The sequence below is a fragment of the Cynara cardunculus genome (genome assembly GCF_001531365.2).
Source record: "Cynara cardunculus var. scolymus isolate 2C chromosome LG 2, CcrdV1, whole genome shotgun sequence".
In the NCBI taxonomy this organism is placed as follows: domain Eukaryota; kingdom Viridiplantae; phylum Streptophyta; class Magnoliopsida; order Asterales; family Asteraceae; genus Cynara; species Cynara cardunculus.
The window spans coordinates 7,238,945-7,259,946 of record NC_037529.1 but is presented as its reverse complement, the minus strand read 5'-3'; the positions used below and the strand labels follow the sequence as shown (position 1 = coordinate 7,259,946).

General features: G+C 30.2%; 1 protein-coding gene across 1 annotated transcript; it reads right to left on the bottom strand.

Moving 5' to 3' along the window:
* Positions 1-4,545: 4,545 nt before the first annotated feature.
* Positions 4,546-5,980, bottom strand: LOC112507334. Its single transcript, XM_025111880.1, has one exon. The coding sequence runs from the start codon at positions 5,880-5,882 to the stop codon at positions 4,710-4,712; it is 1,173 nt and encodes a 390-aa protein (XP_024967648.1). The 5' UTR covers positions 5,883-5,980; the 3' UTR covers positions 4,546-4,709.
* Between the last annotated feature and the right edge of the window lie 15,022 nt (positions 5,981-21,002).

The following is a 21,002-nucleotide window of genomic DNA, read 5'->3' as shown; positions in this document are numbered from 1 at the left end:
CCCATTCTGTGACGTGGATAAATTTGATTGGTCCGCAGACGGATCCTCCCACAATTAGTAGGGAACTCCCTTGCTTCCTATTTGGGTGCACCTGAGGTCACCTTAGAGCATCCATGGAAGGATTGCAAAACCATGTGATATGCCCATGTAACAACAGTTACAGAAAGTAATTGCAAAAGCATAACATAATTGCAAAGTCTAAACGAGTTGTTGGTATGTGGATGGTCTCAACGCTTAACAAAGAAAAAAGATGTGTTAAAAAAGATCTACAGCCATTTTTTCTAGTCATGGTGTTGGTGTTGAATAGACATAACCTAGGTGCATGCATCAGCCAGGTGCATTTCAAATATGAACAGATAAACATATCTTATCCAAACACCACAAAAACTAAGATGTGAACTACAAAGAGAGACTTGGGACTCGTGTCGACATATAAATCATGTTGATGAGGTTTTTTTCCTTCTCATATACATATATATAGTCAAAGATTGAAAGCAATTCCTGTGTCGCCTTCTGTGACGTCTAAAACTCAGCATGTGTGGACTTGCTAGCTGATACACCACTCACTTCTTACTTACAAGTGACACTCGAGTGGCGGTCCTACAAAGAGAAATGGTTCAAGTAACTGTTTATGACTCGTGAGCAGTGAGTCATGACCAATTTACTAGAACCAAAAGATCATATGTAAGCATTCATGCGTGTTAACCAATCCTTCATGCAAGCCAGTCAATAATTATGGTCAGCAGGAAAGACAGATGAAAGATATTGTCACATCTGCCTCCTGAACCAGAAATATAAGTCTGCAATACCTGAAAGAGCATCTTGGTTGATAGCCACAAGAAGCATATCTCAAGTTATCTGACTATTCATCCTGAAAGCGTATCTCCGTTACCTAAACTTGTAAATTAGCGGTCAGTAATGTTAGGATATGTGGAACCCCTTTGAAGCTCTCTAAAAGTGCCCTTATAAAGAGAGGGAAGGTTCCTACATAAGTACAATATGACGGTCCGTGTCTAGCCAATGTGGGACTCCAACAAGTAATATGGCTAAAGTTGCACATACATAATGGGTACATCTCATATCAAAGGACTAGATAGGCCTGGCCACACCCAATCAATCTTACATTTCTACCATGAAGACCACTTACAACCTACACCTGTGCTAGGATACATATTTTGTAGATATGTTTATTATGTAAGGTTTTCGTTTTTAAAAAACTTTGGTTTCTCAAAGCTTTTTTAGTTTCTACTTATGCACAAGCCTTTCTAACAGTTTCTAACAGATATAGCTGTAATATCAGGGCCCAAACAGGGAGTGTAGCCTAAACAGAGGCCCAAGCCCAAACAGGTGGATCCATCCCCAACCACCTTGCAAGCCCAAACATGGCTATGATTGAACAGGGTACCTCCTGAAGAAAAATTTGTAAATAATTCTAGTTTCTACACTCATCCACTGTCAAGAAACTATAAATTGTGGATCCAGAAGTAAAATATCAGTTTGCTTTACACGACCAACAATACATATTAACAGATGTTGAGAAATTGAAGCTGATACAGGGAGATAAAATGATAAAGTACTACTTATTCAAGGTTGTATACACTGAGTGTGCCTAAGACTTGAGAACGTTTAAACCATGCTGGATAAGTTCTCCCTTATTTTTATTTTTTATAATTTATTACGACCACCAATCCCAACATAATCGTTGTTGATTGTGTTTCTTGACAAACGGAAGGACAATCCTAGGCACACTTGTTTCTATATTGCATCTGCTCTGTGGGTTGTGACCTATGAAAAGGTTCCTAACAGCTGTTGTGTTTGTTGAGGTGAATGGTAAAGCCTGCACACAAAGTTATAGAGTGCTTCTGGCAGTTAGCTTTGGGTTAATACTAGAATCAAAATCATTTTTCCCCTTTCTCATGTTGTACTTGTCGTACTATGGGCAGGTCATTGGTTTTCATAATGGAAAATAACATTTTTGACATTCGTTTTAGATACCAACTGAAGATACCAAGTAAGCCATTGTGGTTTCTCAACATAGACGAATGAGTTTGAACATCCATTGAGGATTCCTTTAGCCCTGAAATCTTAGAGTGGCTAACATAATTCATATGATCATAAAGCAGGACGCACTTCAACTAACACGGAGTTCATTTTCCTAGCAAATCATAGTTCATTAAAAAAATCTCCTGAACTTTCTGGGTTCCTTCTTTTCTTCTATAAAAGTGGTTAACATGCGTATTCAAGGAAGGATTCACATGGCTTGCTTGTATTTCTAGGTGTACATGCACTTCTTTCTTTAGGCTTCTGCTTCACCAGCTTTTTGTTAAGTACATGATTTCATTATTTCCTATTGATATATTGTTCAAGTTCACACATCAAAAAGCTGCACACTTCACTTAAACTATGTTAGACAATGATTCTGCAACTACGAGGACCTGTGCTCAGTTCTTACACATTTTTTTGGTCCAAGAATTCCATATATAATTTATGAGAAGTGGTGGGATCTAGCAGCTCAAAACAAAAAGAAAAGGTTAACACCTATAGTTGCTCCTGTAAGTCACAAATTTACAATGGCATTTTGTACCTTAGCTGTAAAGATCTTCCAAGTTTTTTTATCATTCTTTTATTGCCTGTACGTAATTTCAATATGAATGATCTTTGTATAATTACAAAGGAAACTTCGAAATCCATCTTGAAAGAACTGATGCATCTCCTTGGAAGTCATAAACAGCCTCATTATCAGCCATTTGGAAAACTTCAACCAAAAGAATTTACATTGATTGCTTGTAAAATGTCAAATAGTTAGAGCTGTTTAGATTAATACTAGAAAAGAAAGGATGAAGGAACTAAATCATTAGCATATCCACATCCCTTTGTCGCAGCCATTGTAGCACATGTGTTGTTTCAATTGAATGGAACTTTATGGATAACCCTAATCTCACACGTACTTCTCTCATCTGATTCTTAGAAAGACCATGGACAATCGTAAGTTTAGAACCACCAACTTGGCTACCTTAAGGTGGTGCTCCCACAAGGCCACAAGGGCACCTGCTACCCAGTATATTAGGCTACTTAATTGTGGGCATTTAAAAGGGTCTAACACATGCAACATTGCCTTTGGGAAAGTATAGAATATTTTGTAAATTATATAATAAGATAAAATAGTTAAATAGATAGTGCTTTTAGAATGAGAACACCTTCATTCTGCAGGTACAACCTATAACCATGTGTAGGCACCAAGCCAATAATAAAAGAATCAAATGTGATGAATTTAAAATAAGCAAATATGCATACCTTGGCCTTCCATCATTTCTCAATTCAAATGATGGAATTGCTTTTGACTTTTAATTAACGCTACCAAAATTTTCGAAGTAATCTTAAATTATCTCATCAGTATAAAGCAATAGCTTAGTAAATAACCATGATCAAATTTATTTTCAACCTCACATATGCACATGCCTATGCCATCTCTGAAAATGCCTGACGAGCATCGCTAATCAAGTTTACATGTCATTGGTAATATTATGAGCCTAAAGTGACCTTTGTATTTCTTACGTATTTAATAGGTGCAAGAAAGATAAATAAATACAGCACACTGGATAGAATCTCCTTGAAGGATCACTACAAACTATGTTTAGTAACTAATAAATCAACAAAGAAAGATTTATCAAGGCAATACCATGTTAAATAAAATGGAAAGAAGCAATATGCATCTTCAGGACAAGAGCCAACCTTGAAGAGTAGACCATGTGCTGGTTGGTGACAGATGAAATCCCAACCCTAAGCAGGTTGGGAAAAGAAGCACAAGTTATACAGGATAATAGCACTCGGCATGTCTCACCTCCATCGGTATTCAAGGACCCCACACCAACGCCATGATAATTTTAACCAGGTAGTATCATCAAAAGTAAACTACTAATTGTGTGAGACAACATACATGAGCCTTTCAAGGAATTTCGATAGATTCTAACATCTTCAAAGAAGACTTGAGCAACAATTCTTCTGTCGTCGCCTGAGCTTAACATCTTCGAGAAGTAAAATTTGTCTACTATATATGGCTCCACAATTTACGTTTGAATACTACTCGCGTAGTAGCCATGTAAGGTTTATCAAGGCAAGCTTGTATCTCGTTATTGCTGAAGGTATGCCGAACAGGTAGGGTAAACCTTCAGACTTCAGTTTTACTAACTTAAGGAAACATAAGTGAAGATGACTGGTAGCCATGAATGGTACGAATACACAACTTGTATTATAAGAGTGCATCAGATGTCATGTACTATTTACTAACTTGTGTGACATTTCATGTCCAAACCAGGATATCCTCCTAATATCAAACTATAATTAGTTTCAGACACAAATTTTATCACAATAAGTAAAACACGAAGGTCTGGATTAGGACATAGATGGTCCTGTAAAGACAACCAATTGATTACCCAATGTATTACAACTCTAAAGGTATTTCTGTGCAAGTGTGCAACAGAACCTCCACTATGAATACAATATACATACACATGCAGAATCAAAAAGGTAAACACTAAAAGTATCTTGAAGAAGGCATCATAGTCCTTGTTCCAAAATCCATACTTTCTAATTCCAATATCCCTCAACAAAGCACTCTTTCTAGTTTATCATCCTCTCTTTTGTGAATAGATCAAAAACCAGTTTCCAATACTAACTTTGTCTAAGAATTTGATGTACATGGGGAAATTTTAATAAACAAAAGGGATAAACTTGTACCTAACCTTTTTCATGTATTCAGTGTACCCGTCTCCAAAAGTCTCCAACATTAAAGCCTCCTCTAATTTGGCCTTCTGATCATAGTACATCAGGCAAACCGCAACTATAAAAAGGGAGCTGAGTGGTGCACGTAGTGCAATGAAGTAAGTCAAAAAGAGAAGCCCAGTAGATGCATATATAGGGTGCCTGATCCAACGATAAGGCCCGAACTGCACAACAGCAGTTGGCACCACTACTTTTTCAGAATACTTTGCAAGATACAATGTAGAGTGATACTGCAATAACACTGTGGACATTATCAATCCCCAAATCCCCAGATTGCTCCAACCTCCAGGAATTAAGTGAAGTTGTGGCGCTTCAAATGCTGCAAACCAGTGCCCAGCCATGACTCCAACACAAAAGAGAACACGACACCAAATGGGAGTCCCAATATCCCATTTAGGATCATGTTCTCGAGGATAGAAATCTCCATACAGGCGTTTACGGATACTGACATTGAGGAAAAAAAAATAATGATACACAAAGAAGAAGACAAAAGGCCACCCTTCTAGGAACCCATTCGCATGACCAGGTGGTACTAATGTTAGCCATGTGAAAGCAGAAGTTACTATAGCAAGTTGCTCAAGTTCACCAGCCTCCCCCTTTATGTGCTTGCTGAATCCATAAATACCATATATAGCAAGACCGATTGCAATGCACCATGGCCAGAACACCCAGGTCCAGCTAAAATACATCCAAAAGAATGGACTCAATAAAGTATTAATCCCCCATTTGAATGACGCAACTGCAATCGACCCTAGAAACACCCACTTACAGACCCTAATTGGGTTTAACTCGTAAAGGGTCTTTTTCAGTGCATCAAACGAGAAATTCTCGAAATTGCTCAGTACAGGCTTATTAAAAATGGAGTTGGTGGTATCTGAATACGAACTTCTGACTGGTTGAACGAGATGGGTCCTGTTTCTTGACGAGAAACGATTCGTAGCAGTTAAGAGTGGACACTGCAGCGTCTTTTTGAAGGTGTTATCAGTAGAGAGCTGACCCACAGGCTGTTTGTTGAAATGTCTCAAAGAAATTCTGCAGATTTTAGGAGTAACCAAACGACAAGGGTTTGCACTTAAGGAGACTACAACGGGCGATCCCATAGTTTAGATATGCAGAATTTGGGAACCAAAGTACTACTCAAATTCGATCATCAGATAACCTTTCGGAGAAGAAAGTACAAGATTGAGGCTCGGTTTCTATGCCCTAAGACTTGGGATCGGTTTCATGACTTCATCAATATGGGTTTGGACTATGGACCCAATCTGTATGGACCAAAAGGCCCAAAATAGATTATTAATATTAACCCTTTGACAAGAGGAAGGCAAGCCGTGTCGTGCCGTGCCGTGCCGTGCCGTGCCGTACCATGCCGTGCTGTGACGTGACATGACGTGACGGTGAGAAACTTACAACAGCATATCTCTATATTATGATGCACCACAAGCTTAATTAACATGTACAAGTCTTAATCCATGGCAGTTGTTGTTTAAAACACTAGAAGAACATAGTAGAATTTTCTTTCACTAATTATAAAAAACTTTATTTCAATAAGATTTCATACGACTCGTTGAATTGTCATGTTTCAATCTTATCACATGCATAACAATTTCATGTAGTATCATTTCAATATATGTATTTTACATGCAAAAGGAGCTGGTAACATCCATTTAGACATTACTGACATGCCACGAATTATATTGTGTTGCTACATTCCCAAGTGAAGAGAGCCTTTTTTTTAACGGTTTAGTGCAAGTTTTGTTCCCATGTCCATCTTAAGAGGAAATGTGAGAAATCCAGAAAATCTAGTCTAATCCAAGATGTTTTTGAGAGATTCGTAGATGGACATTTTAAAAAGAAGATGATGATTCGCTCATATTTGATTAAAATAAGCAATTGTTAGGAGATAGGGAACATGCGGGTTGTTTGCGACTCAAACCACACCTAAAAAGACACAGGGGGACCCAATATGTGACTCGGGCTGCATATGTGGTAGCAGATGACTTGTAACGTATCAAAACAAGATATTTCAGCTAAGATTGAGCAGACAACAAACCAGGCGATTAAGGGCGACTTTTGGGACATTGGACTTGTGGTATGATGATTCATGAGACAAGTTATAGAACAACAAACTTAGAGTATCATTAATATTGAGATAATGATAGATTGGAGTAAAGTGAAACTTGCTTAACTTGTTAAATTTCTGATATAAAAAAAGTTCATCAAGATGACTTGATACAAGCTTTGGACAAACACATGTCTTGAACAGAAGAAATGACAAAGTATGAATCTATGATAGATTTAATCGTGGGTTTGAAAAGGAAGACGAAAACGGAAAACATGGGATCACGACCATTGAGGATGATCAATCATCACATGCGGTAGTGCATGAAATAAGCCTTGTTAAGTAGTTTTTGTCTTTTGGTGTGTGCATGTAACTGACAGTAAATGATGTTAACTGAGTGTTTAGATTAATAGTTGTAGAGTTGAAATTCTATCATAACATAATTTATATATTTCATAGTTTAGAGGATGGATTTTCTTATACTAATTAATGTGATATTAAGTTTATTTATTTTGAATATATATATATATATATAGAGAGAGAGAGAGAGAGGGGATCAAACGAGAATGATAACTATATAAAAGAATAAGAGAATAATTCTGGATCTATCATTCATTAAATAATATCTTAAATAATTAATTCTAAAAATAAATACATCTATCAAAGTATTTAGTTATATAAAAGTTATTTAAAGTATTTATTTTAAGATTATACTTTTACTGTATTTGTGATTTTAATATCATTTAATTTTTTATTTAATAAAATATTTTATATTTAATGCATTTAAATAAATGTATTTAGTTTTCATTTAAAGAGTCCATCATTTTTTATTTAAAGCAATATTCTAAAAATTACAAATTTTGTTAAAATCACATATGAGCCACAATTAATTATTCTTTTTTCAAAATGTTTTCCTAATCATATGTGATTTAAAATTGAAAAACAATTATTTAGATTAAACATTGAAAAAGAAAAATAATGAAAAAACATATTCACATGTGATGTATAGCAAAACACATTTAAAATGTATAAAATCACATGTGTTTCAAACGTAATTCATGATCTACACATATCACATGTTATATTATAGATAACTAACATTTACGTTTTTCAGTTTAACTCTCCTTCTCACCAGAACCCAATCCTACTATGTTTTTTGTTATACTTGAAATATTAATTGTTCGATTTATATAAATATCTATTTATGAGTTCCATTTATGGATGCTTTGCTACTTGTATGATTTCGGACCTTTATGAGCTGAATAAAAATATGTCTCAAATTTTAACGTGCATTTATGTCAATCATATGAATATACATCATCAGAAAAATAATATGAACTTGAATTAAATAAAATTTAATATATAACTAGACTATATTATAAAGTATTTGACAAAAACTTCTATACTATATTATAAAGCATTTGACAAAAACTCTTAAAAAACTATTTTTTATGCATGAATATTGTACATTGATGCATATTACTTAAAATTTTAGATTACAAGTAAATTATGCACAAGTACAACTTATTAAAGCTCCATGTTTCAATTTGTGTAACTAACTGAGGATAAACATAATCAAATAGAGGATAAACATCTCATTTTAAAATATAAAAAATCTAAAATATAATTAGGATAATTATCGAGTTTCAACAAAATAATTAATTATTATCTTTATAAGAAAATTATATTATCAAATCAAATATAAATTACTTCGTTGTTGAACCAAACTTAAATTATAATAAAAAAATTGAATTAAAAATTACACAAAAAATAAGAAATTTTAAATAGTTAATTTGATACTAATATCGATATATTCTTGTCAAAATTTTATGATATTTTCAAATTTATATTTTATTAAAGATAAAAACATCATCGTTTTTTTCAAAATCACATAAGACCATATTATAACATCGACTGAGATAAAGAAGAAAATGAAATATTAAAATCAAGATGTATCTCGTTACGTTGCGCGAGTACCCTTCTAGTAAACTCTAATGTGTTTTAATTTCATTGATAAGACATAAATGAAACGTGAGATTTTGGAACAACAAAGATATGTATTGATTTTAAGATTTTAATGTATTATTAAAATATATTTGAAATGTATATTTCTTTTTTTATAAAATACTTAATAATATCTGAAAATAAGTCTAATAATAGATTATTGAAGTTGATGTGAAGCGAATAACCCTATATTAAATAAGACGCTTTAAAATTTAGAAATGATATGAATATATTAAATGTATTATTTTAAAATAATTAGAAGAGTATTCGTGTAATGTAACGAGACACATCTCGATTTTTAATGCTCTATTTTATTATTTGTCTCGTTCGATGTTATAATACGATTTTATGTGTTTTTAAGAAAACAAAATTGATTTTATTTTTTAATAAAATATAAATTTGAAGATATCATAAAAAATTAAAAAAAATATATATCAATTTTAATATCAAATCAACTATTTAAAAATTCTTATTTTTTATATAATTTATTCAGTTTATTTTTTTATTATAATTTAATTTAAGTTTAATAATGAAATAATTTATTTTTGGTTTAATAGTATAACATTTTATAAATATAATAATTAAGTATTCTGTTAGAACTCAATAATTATCCTAATTATATTTTAGATTTTTTATATTTAAAGTGAGATGTTTTATCTTGTATTTGATTATGTTTATCTGTAGTTAGTTACACGAATTCAGATACGGAGCTTTAATAAGTTGTATTTACGCACAATCTACTTGTAATTTTGAGTTTTAAATAATATGCATTAATAAAAAAATATTTTACGTATAAAAAGTGGTTTTTAAAAGTTTTTGGTCAAATGCTTTATAATATAGTATAGATAATAAAATACATATTTAATATTTAAAAAATAGAAAAAGTTGAAAAGCACGTGGTAGGAGCCGAAAGCGTGTTGAAGATGGCCTTATTTGAAGTCGACAAACTTCAATTATGATACAAGATCAAATGGTTGAATTTCAAATGATATGCTCTATATTTGTTACATTTATTTATTTAAAAGAAAATGTTCACACAAAATTAATGATAAAATAAACGAAATATAGGAAAGTTTTGTTTGGAAAATGTTCGGAATCGATATAATATGGCATAGGAATTACTAATTAAGATTAGTGAGATTTTGGTTGAAGTTGAATCTGACGTGGTGATATATTTGGTTGTGAAGGAATTCAATTCAACCCAATTCAACTTTGTGTTTAAGGGTTCGTTTGATCTTTTAAATGGTGTTGAAATTTATAGTCTGATTTCACTTCTGATTTTATAAAAAGGTGGTGCTGAAGTCTGAAATCTGAATCAGTCAGACTGTTTGTTTTTATGTCTGAAGTTTGAATCAATCTGACTGTTTGTTTTTGAAAACTGACAAACATTTAAATTCTGAAATTTGAATCAATTTATTTTAGTTAAATTCAACTGAAATATCTAATCATTTAAACCATTTGTAAATTATCATCTATTTTTTAAACATTCAAAACTTCAACTGAAATACATCAATTGATTCAACACATAATAGAAAACAAGAACAAAGTCTCATAACAACTAGAATCGATATTCACTTTGCATTAATTGTATCGCATTTTTTCCTCTTAAACTAGCCATATATGTTTGGCCAACGACACTCCCATGCGATTGTACCTCTTCAGCTTCATTCTCTTAATCGTCCCGTTGTTCATTGGATTGATTATACTCAGAAAATAACTCATCACCTATGAACCACAAAGCATGCAATAACAATGTCTCTTTGAACCTCAAGTGTAAATGGTGTCATTCTTTTCAATATCGGAAAACGTGTTTTAAGGACACCATGAACCGCAAAGCATGCAATAACAATGCCTCTTTGAACCTCAAGTGTAAATGGTGTCATTCTTTTCAATATCGGAAAAAGTGTTTTAAGGACACCATAAGAACGTTCAATAACATTTCTGAGCTTTGCATATGAATAATTAAACTTTTCATACTTTCCTCGTCCTCTATATAAATGTTGTTATTGAATAGCGCCGATAACATGTATTAAAGTTCCATCAAGGGCGTCAATTGCTCTCTACATTAAAGCTAGTAGTCAAAATAAATATAGTAAGGAAATTTATATAACTATTATTGAATTATTATTTACTTTAAATATTCGCTGTAACCTTCTATTATTCCCAGAGATGTCTGGATTAAGATTGAATGATGCATGAACTATAATCTCTTTAGCAAACTCTATCATTTTATCCAACACTTTACGAATTTTTTTATGAATTGTTTGTGTTGAGTGTTGGAACCTGTTTTTCAACACTCTATAATGTTGATTGTGACCTATAATCATCATGAAGATTACCATCTTTTCTTCGACCAAAATATGTTTGTCATCCGTTAACCAGCTTTTTTCTTTAAAGTGATCACATAATCGAACGAGAACTACATGGGACATCTGCAACAACTCAATACATTGCCGATCATTACCTTCAAGTAGTTCATCCGTAAATTAACGTCCACTCATTCAACTTCCAAAACCTTGTTCAAATATAAAAACTACATAACCAAATAGTCAAATATCAAATACATAAACAAATAACATGTTCAAATATAAAATACGTAACCAAGTAAAGAAAACAACAAAATGAAGTCAGGAAATGAGTGTAGATCTGATGAAAAATATTAACAATAACTCACTTTCTACCTTTATGAACAACTCACATGAAATTTGGGACCAAGTTTTTGGAAGGAAAAAAAAAGTCTTGTAGGGGCCTATGTGACTGTGCCCACTCGATCTTGAAGATCAATCAAGTTTCATGAAAAATAACATAATTTTAGACAAAACCCACTAAAATGATGTCAAATTCAAGCTAGAAATCATGAAATTCGAGTGTCTTTTTTATAAAGTTTGTTGTTTCGTTTTTTTCATATCATTGAATGTGGGTATTTCTTTATTGTTTCTTGAATATTAGAGATAACCATCGTCTTCATATCATTCGAGTTACAAGCATATGATCATTAGTGCTACTAATAGTCAAATAAAATTAACTTGGTGTAAAATTTGCAGCTAAGAACATAATCAGTTTATCATTTTAGAGTACCAAGTTTAACATCAATTTTAAAAAGTATCACTTTAACCACAAGAACAAAAACTAAACACATTAAAGATAAACAATAATCAAAATTAACAAAAACCCAGTTCAAATTATCAAATATATACAAGTTAGTAGGCAAAAAAGATATTCAAAACTGTATTTTAAGGCCCTATTTGTAGGTAGTGTTAGTAGCCTTAGGATGCTTATGTGTTAATGTGTATCTAGTTTTAGCCTTCTCTTGTATCTTGTATCATTCTAGAAATGATGGTAGTTGTAGTTGTCTTAGCATTGTAGAAATTTTGATGCTTGTAGTGGTCTTCAACCTATACAATGTTCTAGAATTTGGACTAAATGGTATGCTAGATAATCTGTTCACCAGTCTTGCACTCTAATGTTTACCTGTTGAAGTTCTACCAACGTGATTAGAGGCAACATCTTCATTGAGTATGTATCTGTTCTAGCTACAACAAATCAAAATGACTGAAAAATGGTATGTCTCCATATGTAATGGTAACTGTCAATTATCCAACCATCTTTTGTTTATGCTTTTTCTTTGTTTTATATCAGTAAATAGATCATAAAAACACAAAACTATTAACTCATGATTTTGAACTTATGACCGAAAAATTGATGAAATACCTTGAAATAAGATGATGTAAATATAGTCAAGAGGGAAGAAGAGATGCAGGCTCAGAGAGATCGAGAGGCAAAAGAAGACCCGTTACCTTTCTCGAGAGATCGAGAGGCAAAAGAAGACCCGTTACCTTTCTCGAGAGATCGAGAGGCAAAAGAAGACCCGTTACCTTTCTCGAGAGATCGAGAGGCAGAAGAAGAGATCAAGAGGCAAATTGAGAGATCAAGAGCTTGAACTTGAGGTGTTTAAGATCCAAGACGATGGAGCTTGAAATCGAGAGTTGAGATCGAGATCTGGAGGCGACTTCTGAAATTGATTTCAAAGGTAGGTTTCTCACTTCAAATTTAGATGACAGTAAGAGGTCTTTAAGCTCTTAATTTGGAAAAAATAAAAAATAAACAGTCTGAAATGATATATGTCTGACCGAATCAGACTTCAAAGGTAATTAAAAGGAGAATTAAAAAAAAAACAGACCCTAAGTCATAAAATATAGCTTTGAAATTGAAATATAATAAGTGAATTACATTTGTGGTCTCTACGGTTTGCTCCAAATCTGGATATCGTCTCCCATACGCATTTTCTACACCCGTGGTCCCTAATTATTCATTTTCATAACAGATGATGGTCCTTACACTTAACATTGTTTACATTGATTCCGTTAAGTCGAGGCATGTAAGGGCAATATAGTCTTTTACCTCTTTTTAAAAAAGTATATAAGTATAAAACAAAATATTATTAAATATATTTACTTTTTATATTTATGTACATTTAACTGCTACCTCCCCCCTTCCTGTTCTCCGATGATCGGCACCCTCTCCCCTTCCGTTATTGACGATAAAAGCTCACTCTCCCATTCTCCATCCCCTCCCACCACCTGCAACTGGAGCACATCCAAACGTCTGGGTTTTGAACTCCACAGATGAATCCCCTTCTCCCTTTCTTGAAAAGCAACAAACCATCCACATAGTTTTGAGCGAAAAGAATCTACCATTTGTCTCACCTCCATCGTCATCGAAGCAATTGCTGAAGAGATTGTGAGGCTAGATTTATGTCAGGTACAACCACACTTAGGGTTTTATTTTTATTTTTTCTTGTGGGATTTTTGTTGCATCAACGCAAGATTTAGAGGGTCTGATCTAGAATTGTAGGGGTTTTGATTTAGTGTTTGAGTTAAAGTTTTAGGATTTGATTTAGAGATTTAAAAGATTTGATTTAGTTTTTGATTCAATTTTAAGTTGTCTTTTATTCAATCTTCGCATTTTAAGCGTGTCATGACAAAAAGAATTCCTAACAAATGTTCTAGCATATTTGCTGAATGAATATTCTTAGGTCATGAACGTTGCTTTTCTGATGAATATTTTTGGGTTATGCATCTTTGAACGTTTAATAGTGATAAAGTCTCGTGGTAGGTGGTGGTTGTTTTTTTGGTGCATGAAGAAATGAAATTCATGGAACCTAATGGAATTAAATTTTGTCAATTTACCATCCAAACAAGACTAACATAATTTCATAGAACTCATCCTTCTAATTCCCTCAAATTGTATCAACCGTCCAATTCCCATAAATATTTTTACCAAAAAAAATGAAATACATCTAATAAATTAAAATATGAAGAAATTAGATTGTAACTGAATCATATTTAGGGGTTGTTTGTTTACCTTCTAAGAGGTAACCTCTGAATCGTTAAGAGATGAATCTTGTTTGGCAAAAAAAAAGTCTGCCTCTTAATGGTTTTAAAACACTTTGAATGATTTTATATCCTGGATCTTCTTTAACCATTAAGAGCCCTAATTTCATTGTACACAATTACCAAACAATTTTTTTTTTGCACTATATCATGAGAGCCTTTTAATCATTCTGACCACTTAATCATTCTGCACCAAACCAATCAGCAATTGTCAAACAACCCCTTAGACTGCATTAGTAGATGAAATGGGATCATTGAATTTGGGATGGAAAAAGTGAATCACTAAATCAATCAAATTCCGGCAAAATAGGGCCACCCTAGCCCATTGAGTGCTCTACCTCGGGCCCCATCATTTCACTGGCCGACCTTGACCCCTGTTATTTTGAGGCTCTTTTATAGTAATTTTTATAATTTATTTTCTTAAATTATAAATACCAATAAAATCATTTATTATTAATATTAACCATCATTTATTAATAAAATCAATTTTGTGGTGGATGTATTATTGTTTTATCGTAATTTTATGCTGGAATGAAATAAAAAACCAATTAGTTAACGGATTGAAAGGTGTCATCTTGTAATGCCATCGAAATTAAAAAAAAATAAAAAAAATATTTACTCATTTCAATTCAGACCACACCACTTCCGGAAGCCATCAATTGATAATGAGTTTTGGTCGTTGGTAGTAGTTGGCACACGGCTTCGAATCTCACAATTCCATTTCTAAAATAAAAAACTTGACAAATTTATTTATTTTTAACCATTTACTTTTTATTTTTTTATTTTAATTTTTAAATGATTAAGTCTTTAAATAATTTTTTGAATGAAAAAAATCATTAAATTATAAAATGATTTTATCATGTTTACCCGGTAAGCTAAGTGATTGATAAATGCTTACCGGGTAAATGTTTGGTAACCCATCAATCACTCCAATTATTTAATTAATTAACTAAAAATTACAAGAAATCACAACATCAATTTAGGTCTAAATTTGCTTAGTTATATAATCCTGAAAATACGATAAATTATTGAATGAACCATGTTTTAAGGGTTGTTTGTTAGTTACCGAATGATTTGGTGCAGAATAATTAAATGGTCAGAATGATTAAAAGACTTTCATGATGTAGTGCAAAATGAAATATAATTGTTTACGATGAAATTAATGCGCTTAATGGTTAAATGAGGCTTATGATACAAAATCATTCAGATGGTTTTAGAATCATTAAGAGACAGATTTTTTTCTACCAAACAAGATTCACCTCTTAATGATTCAGATGTCGGCTCTTAGTAGAATCGTTAAAAGATAAATAAACAACTCCTTAATATAATGTTAACTATCTTTAGAAAATTATAAAATATTCTAAATATATGATAAAAATGAAAAAATAGTAATAAATAAACATATACAAGTTGCAAGTATAATACTTTGTGTTTGTGAAACATGTGTTACTTATATAATACACATATTTAACATATTTATATTTAAAAAATCATTTTCAATTATTTATCAAATATTTCACTCTTTAATCTGATAATTTAAAAATACATCTTTCTTTAATTTAGTATAAAAGCATAAGTTTGTATGCAGGTTGATTGTCGAATTTGATTTCGTCTGATAATATCAATGAGATTAAAATGGTTAAATGTAATTGCTATGCTGAGACTTTGAATTCCGTATAAGTTTTCCAACTTATTATGTTTTTCAGACATATATTTAAAACCAGTAATTACGTATTTATTAATAATTCAATTTGATATAAATTTGTCCAATTTACGTGTTTGATAAAAGTTTCAAAAATAATTATATCCGTAAACATTGTTTGAAATACAAAAAAAAAAACATACAGTTTTTTGATTTCATTGCAATTTTGGTCGATATGGTTATCACTCATTATTAACTTTAGTCCTTATTTTAAATTAAGGATTAAACTTTTTATTCTAAAAACATATATCTATACTATATTATAAAGCATTTGACAAAAACTCTTAAAAACTATCTTTTATACATGAAGTACTACTTATTGATGTACATTACTCAAAAATTCAAAATTACAAGTAAATTGTATGTAAGTACAACTTATTAAGTTTTATGCTTGAATTCGTGTAACTAATTATAAATAAATATAACTAAATACAAGGTAAATTTCTCATTTTAAATATATAATTAAAATATAATTAGGATAATTATTGAGTTCTAACAGAATACTTAATTATTGTCTTTAAAAAAATTATATTATTAAACCAAAAATAAATTACTTCATTATTAAATATAAATTAAATTATAACTAGAAGGATACTCGCGCAATGCAGCGAGATACAACAAGATAATGTTTCGTTTTATTTTGTCTCTGTCGATATAATACGGTTTTATGTGACTCTAAGAAAGCGACAATGCTTATATTCATAAAAAATTGAAAAAATATATATCGATATTAGTATCAAATTAATTATTTAAATTTTTTTTATGTAATTTATATACCATGATTTAATTTAGGTTTAATAACAAAGTAATTTATTTTTGGTTTAATAATCTGTACTATATTATAAAGCATTTGACAAAAACTCTTAAAAACTATTTTTTATACATAAAGTACTGTTTATTAATGCATGTTACTTCAAACTTTAGATTACAAGTATATTGTACGTATGTACAACTTATTAAAGCTCCATTTATGAATTCGTGTAACAAACTGTAGATAAACATAATCAAATATAAGATAAACATCTTATTTTAAATATATAAAATCTAAAATATAATTAGGATAATCATTGAGTTATAACAGAATCTTTAATTATTATCATAATAAATATTATATTATTAAATCAAAAATAAATTTATTAAACTTAAATTAAATTATAATAAAAAATTAAATTAAAGAAATTATTTAAAAAAATGAGAACTTCTAAATAGTTGATTTGACAATACTATTGATATAATTTTTTCGAATTTTTATGATATTTTCAAATTTACATTTTATTAAAAAATAAAATCATTATTACTTTCTTAAAAACACATAAAATTGTATTATAACATCGACAGAGACACAAAATAAACAGAACATTAAAATCGAGATGTATCTCGCTGTATTGCACGAATACCCTTCTAGTATATTTTTTATAAGGATAATAATCAAGTATTCTGTTATTAAGTATAACTCAATGATTATCCTAATTATATTTAAAATTAGATGTTTATCCAATATTTGATTATGTTTATCTACAGTTAGTTAGACGAAATTCAAATATGGAGCTTTAATAAGTTGTACTTATGCATAATTTACTTGTAATATTAAATTTTAAGTAATATGCATCAATAAACAGTACTTCGTGTATAAAAAATCGTTCTTAATAGTTTTTGTCAAATACTTTATAATATAGTATAGATTTTTATAAGGATAATAATCAAGCATTTTGTTATTAAGTATAACTCAATGATTATTCTAATTATATTTTAGATATTTTATAGTTAAAATAAGATGTTTATCCAATATTTAATTATGTTTATCTACAGTTAGTCAAACGAAATAATAGAGGTTGTCTTTAAGAGTTTTAGCCAAATGCTTTATAAGATAGTATAGATAAAATTTTGAATTAAGAAAATTACATAGAAAAATAAGAACTTTTTATTTATTTTTTATTTTTTATGATATCTTCAAATTTGTATTTCATTAAAAGAACATTAATATTTGCTCAAAATCACATAAAATCTTATTATAAAATTGATAGAGACCAAAAAATTGAAACAAAAAATTAAAATCAAGATATATCTCGTTATATTATACGAGTATCTATTTATTTTATATAAATGCATAAAACATGCATATAAAGGCTATCTATTTTAAAAAGGACGTTCAAAAGTCGCTTAAAATCTGAATATGATCGATGAGATCGATTATTCCAATCAATTTTCTTTTAAAATTTATTTTAATAAAATGAAATTTTATTCCCTTCACATGTTTTTATTTCTTTTTTAATGTGAAATCATTGACGCAGACTCAACTTCAAACATCCACGCGTCGAACATCAATAATCATCATATTAATAAATAAAGAATGTATTACATTGGTGGTCCACGTAGTTTGCTTAAATTTTAGATTTGGTCCCTAGAGTAAATTATCTACACCAATATTTACTAATTTCTCAATTTCATAACATTTTTGGTTACTACACTTAATTCCGTCACGTAAGTTACAACTATTACAAGGGATTAATCAGTCTTTACACAAACTCAAACACCAAAACTGTAATTTGCTCTAAGTTTATTGTAATTCATTGATTTCACGTCATTTTAAAAAAAAACTATTAAAACTATTTTATATATTTATTCACAAATTAAATTTCTTAAATTAAAATACATATCAAATAAAAAATATATATATATTTATCTTAAAAAAACTATTATTGACTCGTCTTCTTAATTAATTCTTTTGTTACAAAAAAGTTTTATATAACCAATTACAAATCAAATTTTTAAAATTAAAATACATATCAAATAAAAAATATATATATATTTATCTTAAAAAAACTATTATTGACTCGTCTTCTTAATTAATTCTTTTGTTACAAAAAAGTTTTATATAACCAATTACAAATCAAATTTTTAAAATTAAAATACATATCAAATAAAAATCTTTATATTTATATGAAAACTATTAAATTAAGAAAATGACTTTTGCATTAAAAAATATAGTTTTTGAAAAATAAAAGAAATCAAGGAAAATTCATATATATTTTCGGTTCGATATTGAAACATGCAAACAAAATATTAAAAGTACAGATAAACGTGAGATTATTTATATATACTCAAATTACAAATAATTAAAGTAATAACCAATAAAAACACAAACAATAAGTTAAAATTAAAAAACAACAATTATAATCGGTGAATCACAATAAAATTAGAGCGAATAACAATTTTCAGTCCCTGTAGTTTATGTAAAGACTGATTAGTTTCTTATAATTAGGGGTGAGCATAGGCGGGTACCCGCCCTTTTTGACAGGAATCGGAACCGGAACCGGTTAGAGCGGTTCTTAAATTTTTGGAACCGGAACCGGAACCGCCGGGAACCGGTTCCGGTTCCGGGTACCCGCTTCCGGTTCCGGGTACCCGCTTCCGGTTCCGGGTACCCGCTTCCTAAAATATTAAAATTTTGTTATTTAGAAATAAAAAATAAAACGTTGCCAAAACACTAAATAAATAAGCAAGAATACAAATTATATATAATAATGGTTACAAATATTGTTTAACGATTTACAAACCATAATAGACTAATAGAAAATGTTCAAAGTTTAACGATTACATACTATAATGGAAAATTTTCATTCTATATGAAGAATTTAGATGAAGAATGAAGATGATGGTGTGCTTTCAAGATGTAAACCTAATATAAATTTGATATTAAAAAAAATTATTTAAAAATATCGGGTACCCGGCGGGAAAAATTGAGAACCGGAACCGGAACCATTCTCAATCAGTTCCGTATTTTAGGAACCGGAACCGGAACCGGCGGTTCTAAGGCAGTTTCGGTTCCATAGCCGGGTACCCGGTTCCGCTGCTCAACCCTACTTATAATGGTTGCTAACCGATGATGTTAACTCTAGGAACCTTGAGTGTTATGAAATTGAAAAGCTAGAGACTATCGGTGTAGATAGTTTGTTTTAAGAAATAAATCCAAAATTTAAACAAATTAGAGGAACCACCAATGTAATTCTTTTATAAATAAATAATACAAATTAAACATTTTTTCTAATTTTAATATTCTTTCAAACATAATTAATTAATTTAAGAGATCATATATCAAACACTTATTATGTAAACGTTAACTAACAAATTAAAATTCCCGATTTATATTTCTTAATTAATTATCGTTGATAAATCTCTTTTTCTTGGTAACTTTTTATTAGGTAAAAATATTTTCACTCACTTATCGAACAAGATAATTATTTTATGTGGGTAAAATTATGGATCACTCATGTTCAGGGGTCGATTACCAAACGTTACCTTACTGACGAATATAACAATGATCAAGAATCTTATGCGGTAAAAGCGAAAACAAAGACCAAGAGTCTTACCTGGTAAGTGAGGGCGACGATTTTTACCATGGTTAACGCTTACCGGGTGAATTGTTACATACGATACCGTTTTGGTGAAATAAAATATTTCCCAACAAGTAATGATGTTGCTGAATTTTATCGATAAATATTTACCCAGATAAGTGATAGTGTTGAATTTTATCTCTTTTATACATTATTTTTTTATATTAATATATAATAAATTACATAAATTAATAAAAATATAGAAACCATATAAAAATAATATTTTGAGTACAGTAAAATAAAAGTTTAATAAACATAAGATACGATAAATAAAATTTAATGAATGAATAAAATGTAAAAAAAAAGACCTATTTGATATTTTAGAAGAGAATTAAGTTTTATTTTGAGGTTATATTGGTAAAATATAAGTCTGTTCCATTTTGTTCCATCCTGTTCCATAGAACATAAAATTCATATCAAACATGGGACATGAATTCCTAACATGCTCTGTCCAATGTACCAAATGTACCATAAATATTTTATTAGATAAATGTTTGCATTTAAATATATAAAAACTCGAATTAAAAAGATTATTAATTTTCAATAAATTTTAATTGAAAATGGTTAAGAGTCTTTTAAGAAGGTCGACGAATGGTTGCAAGCTTCCAGAAATGTGGCCACGTTCTTCCCATCGCTTTCCTCCCATTTGCTTTCAAAATCTTCAACCG

Bases quoted from the DNA above. Each gene is read 5' to 3' on its own strand.
- LOC112507334 (XM_025111880.1), bottom strand. From the start codon at position 5,882: ATGGGATCGCCCGTTGTAGTCTCCTTAAGTGCAAACCCTTGTCGTTTG.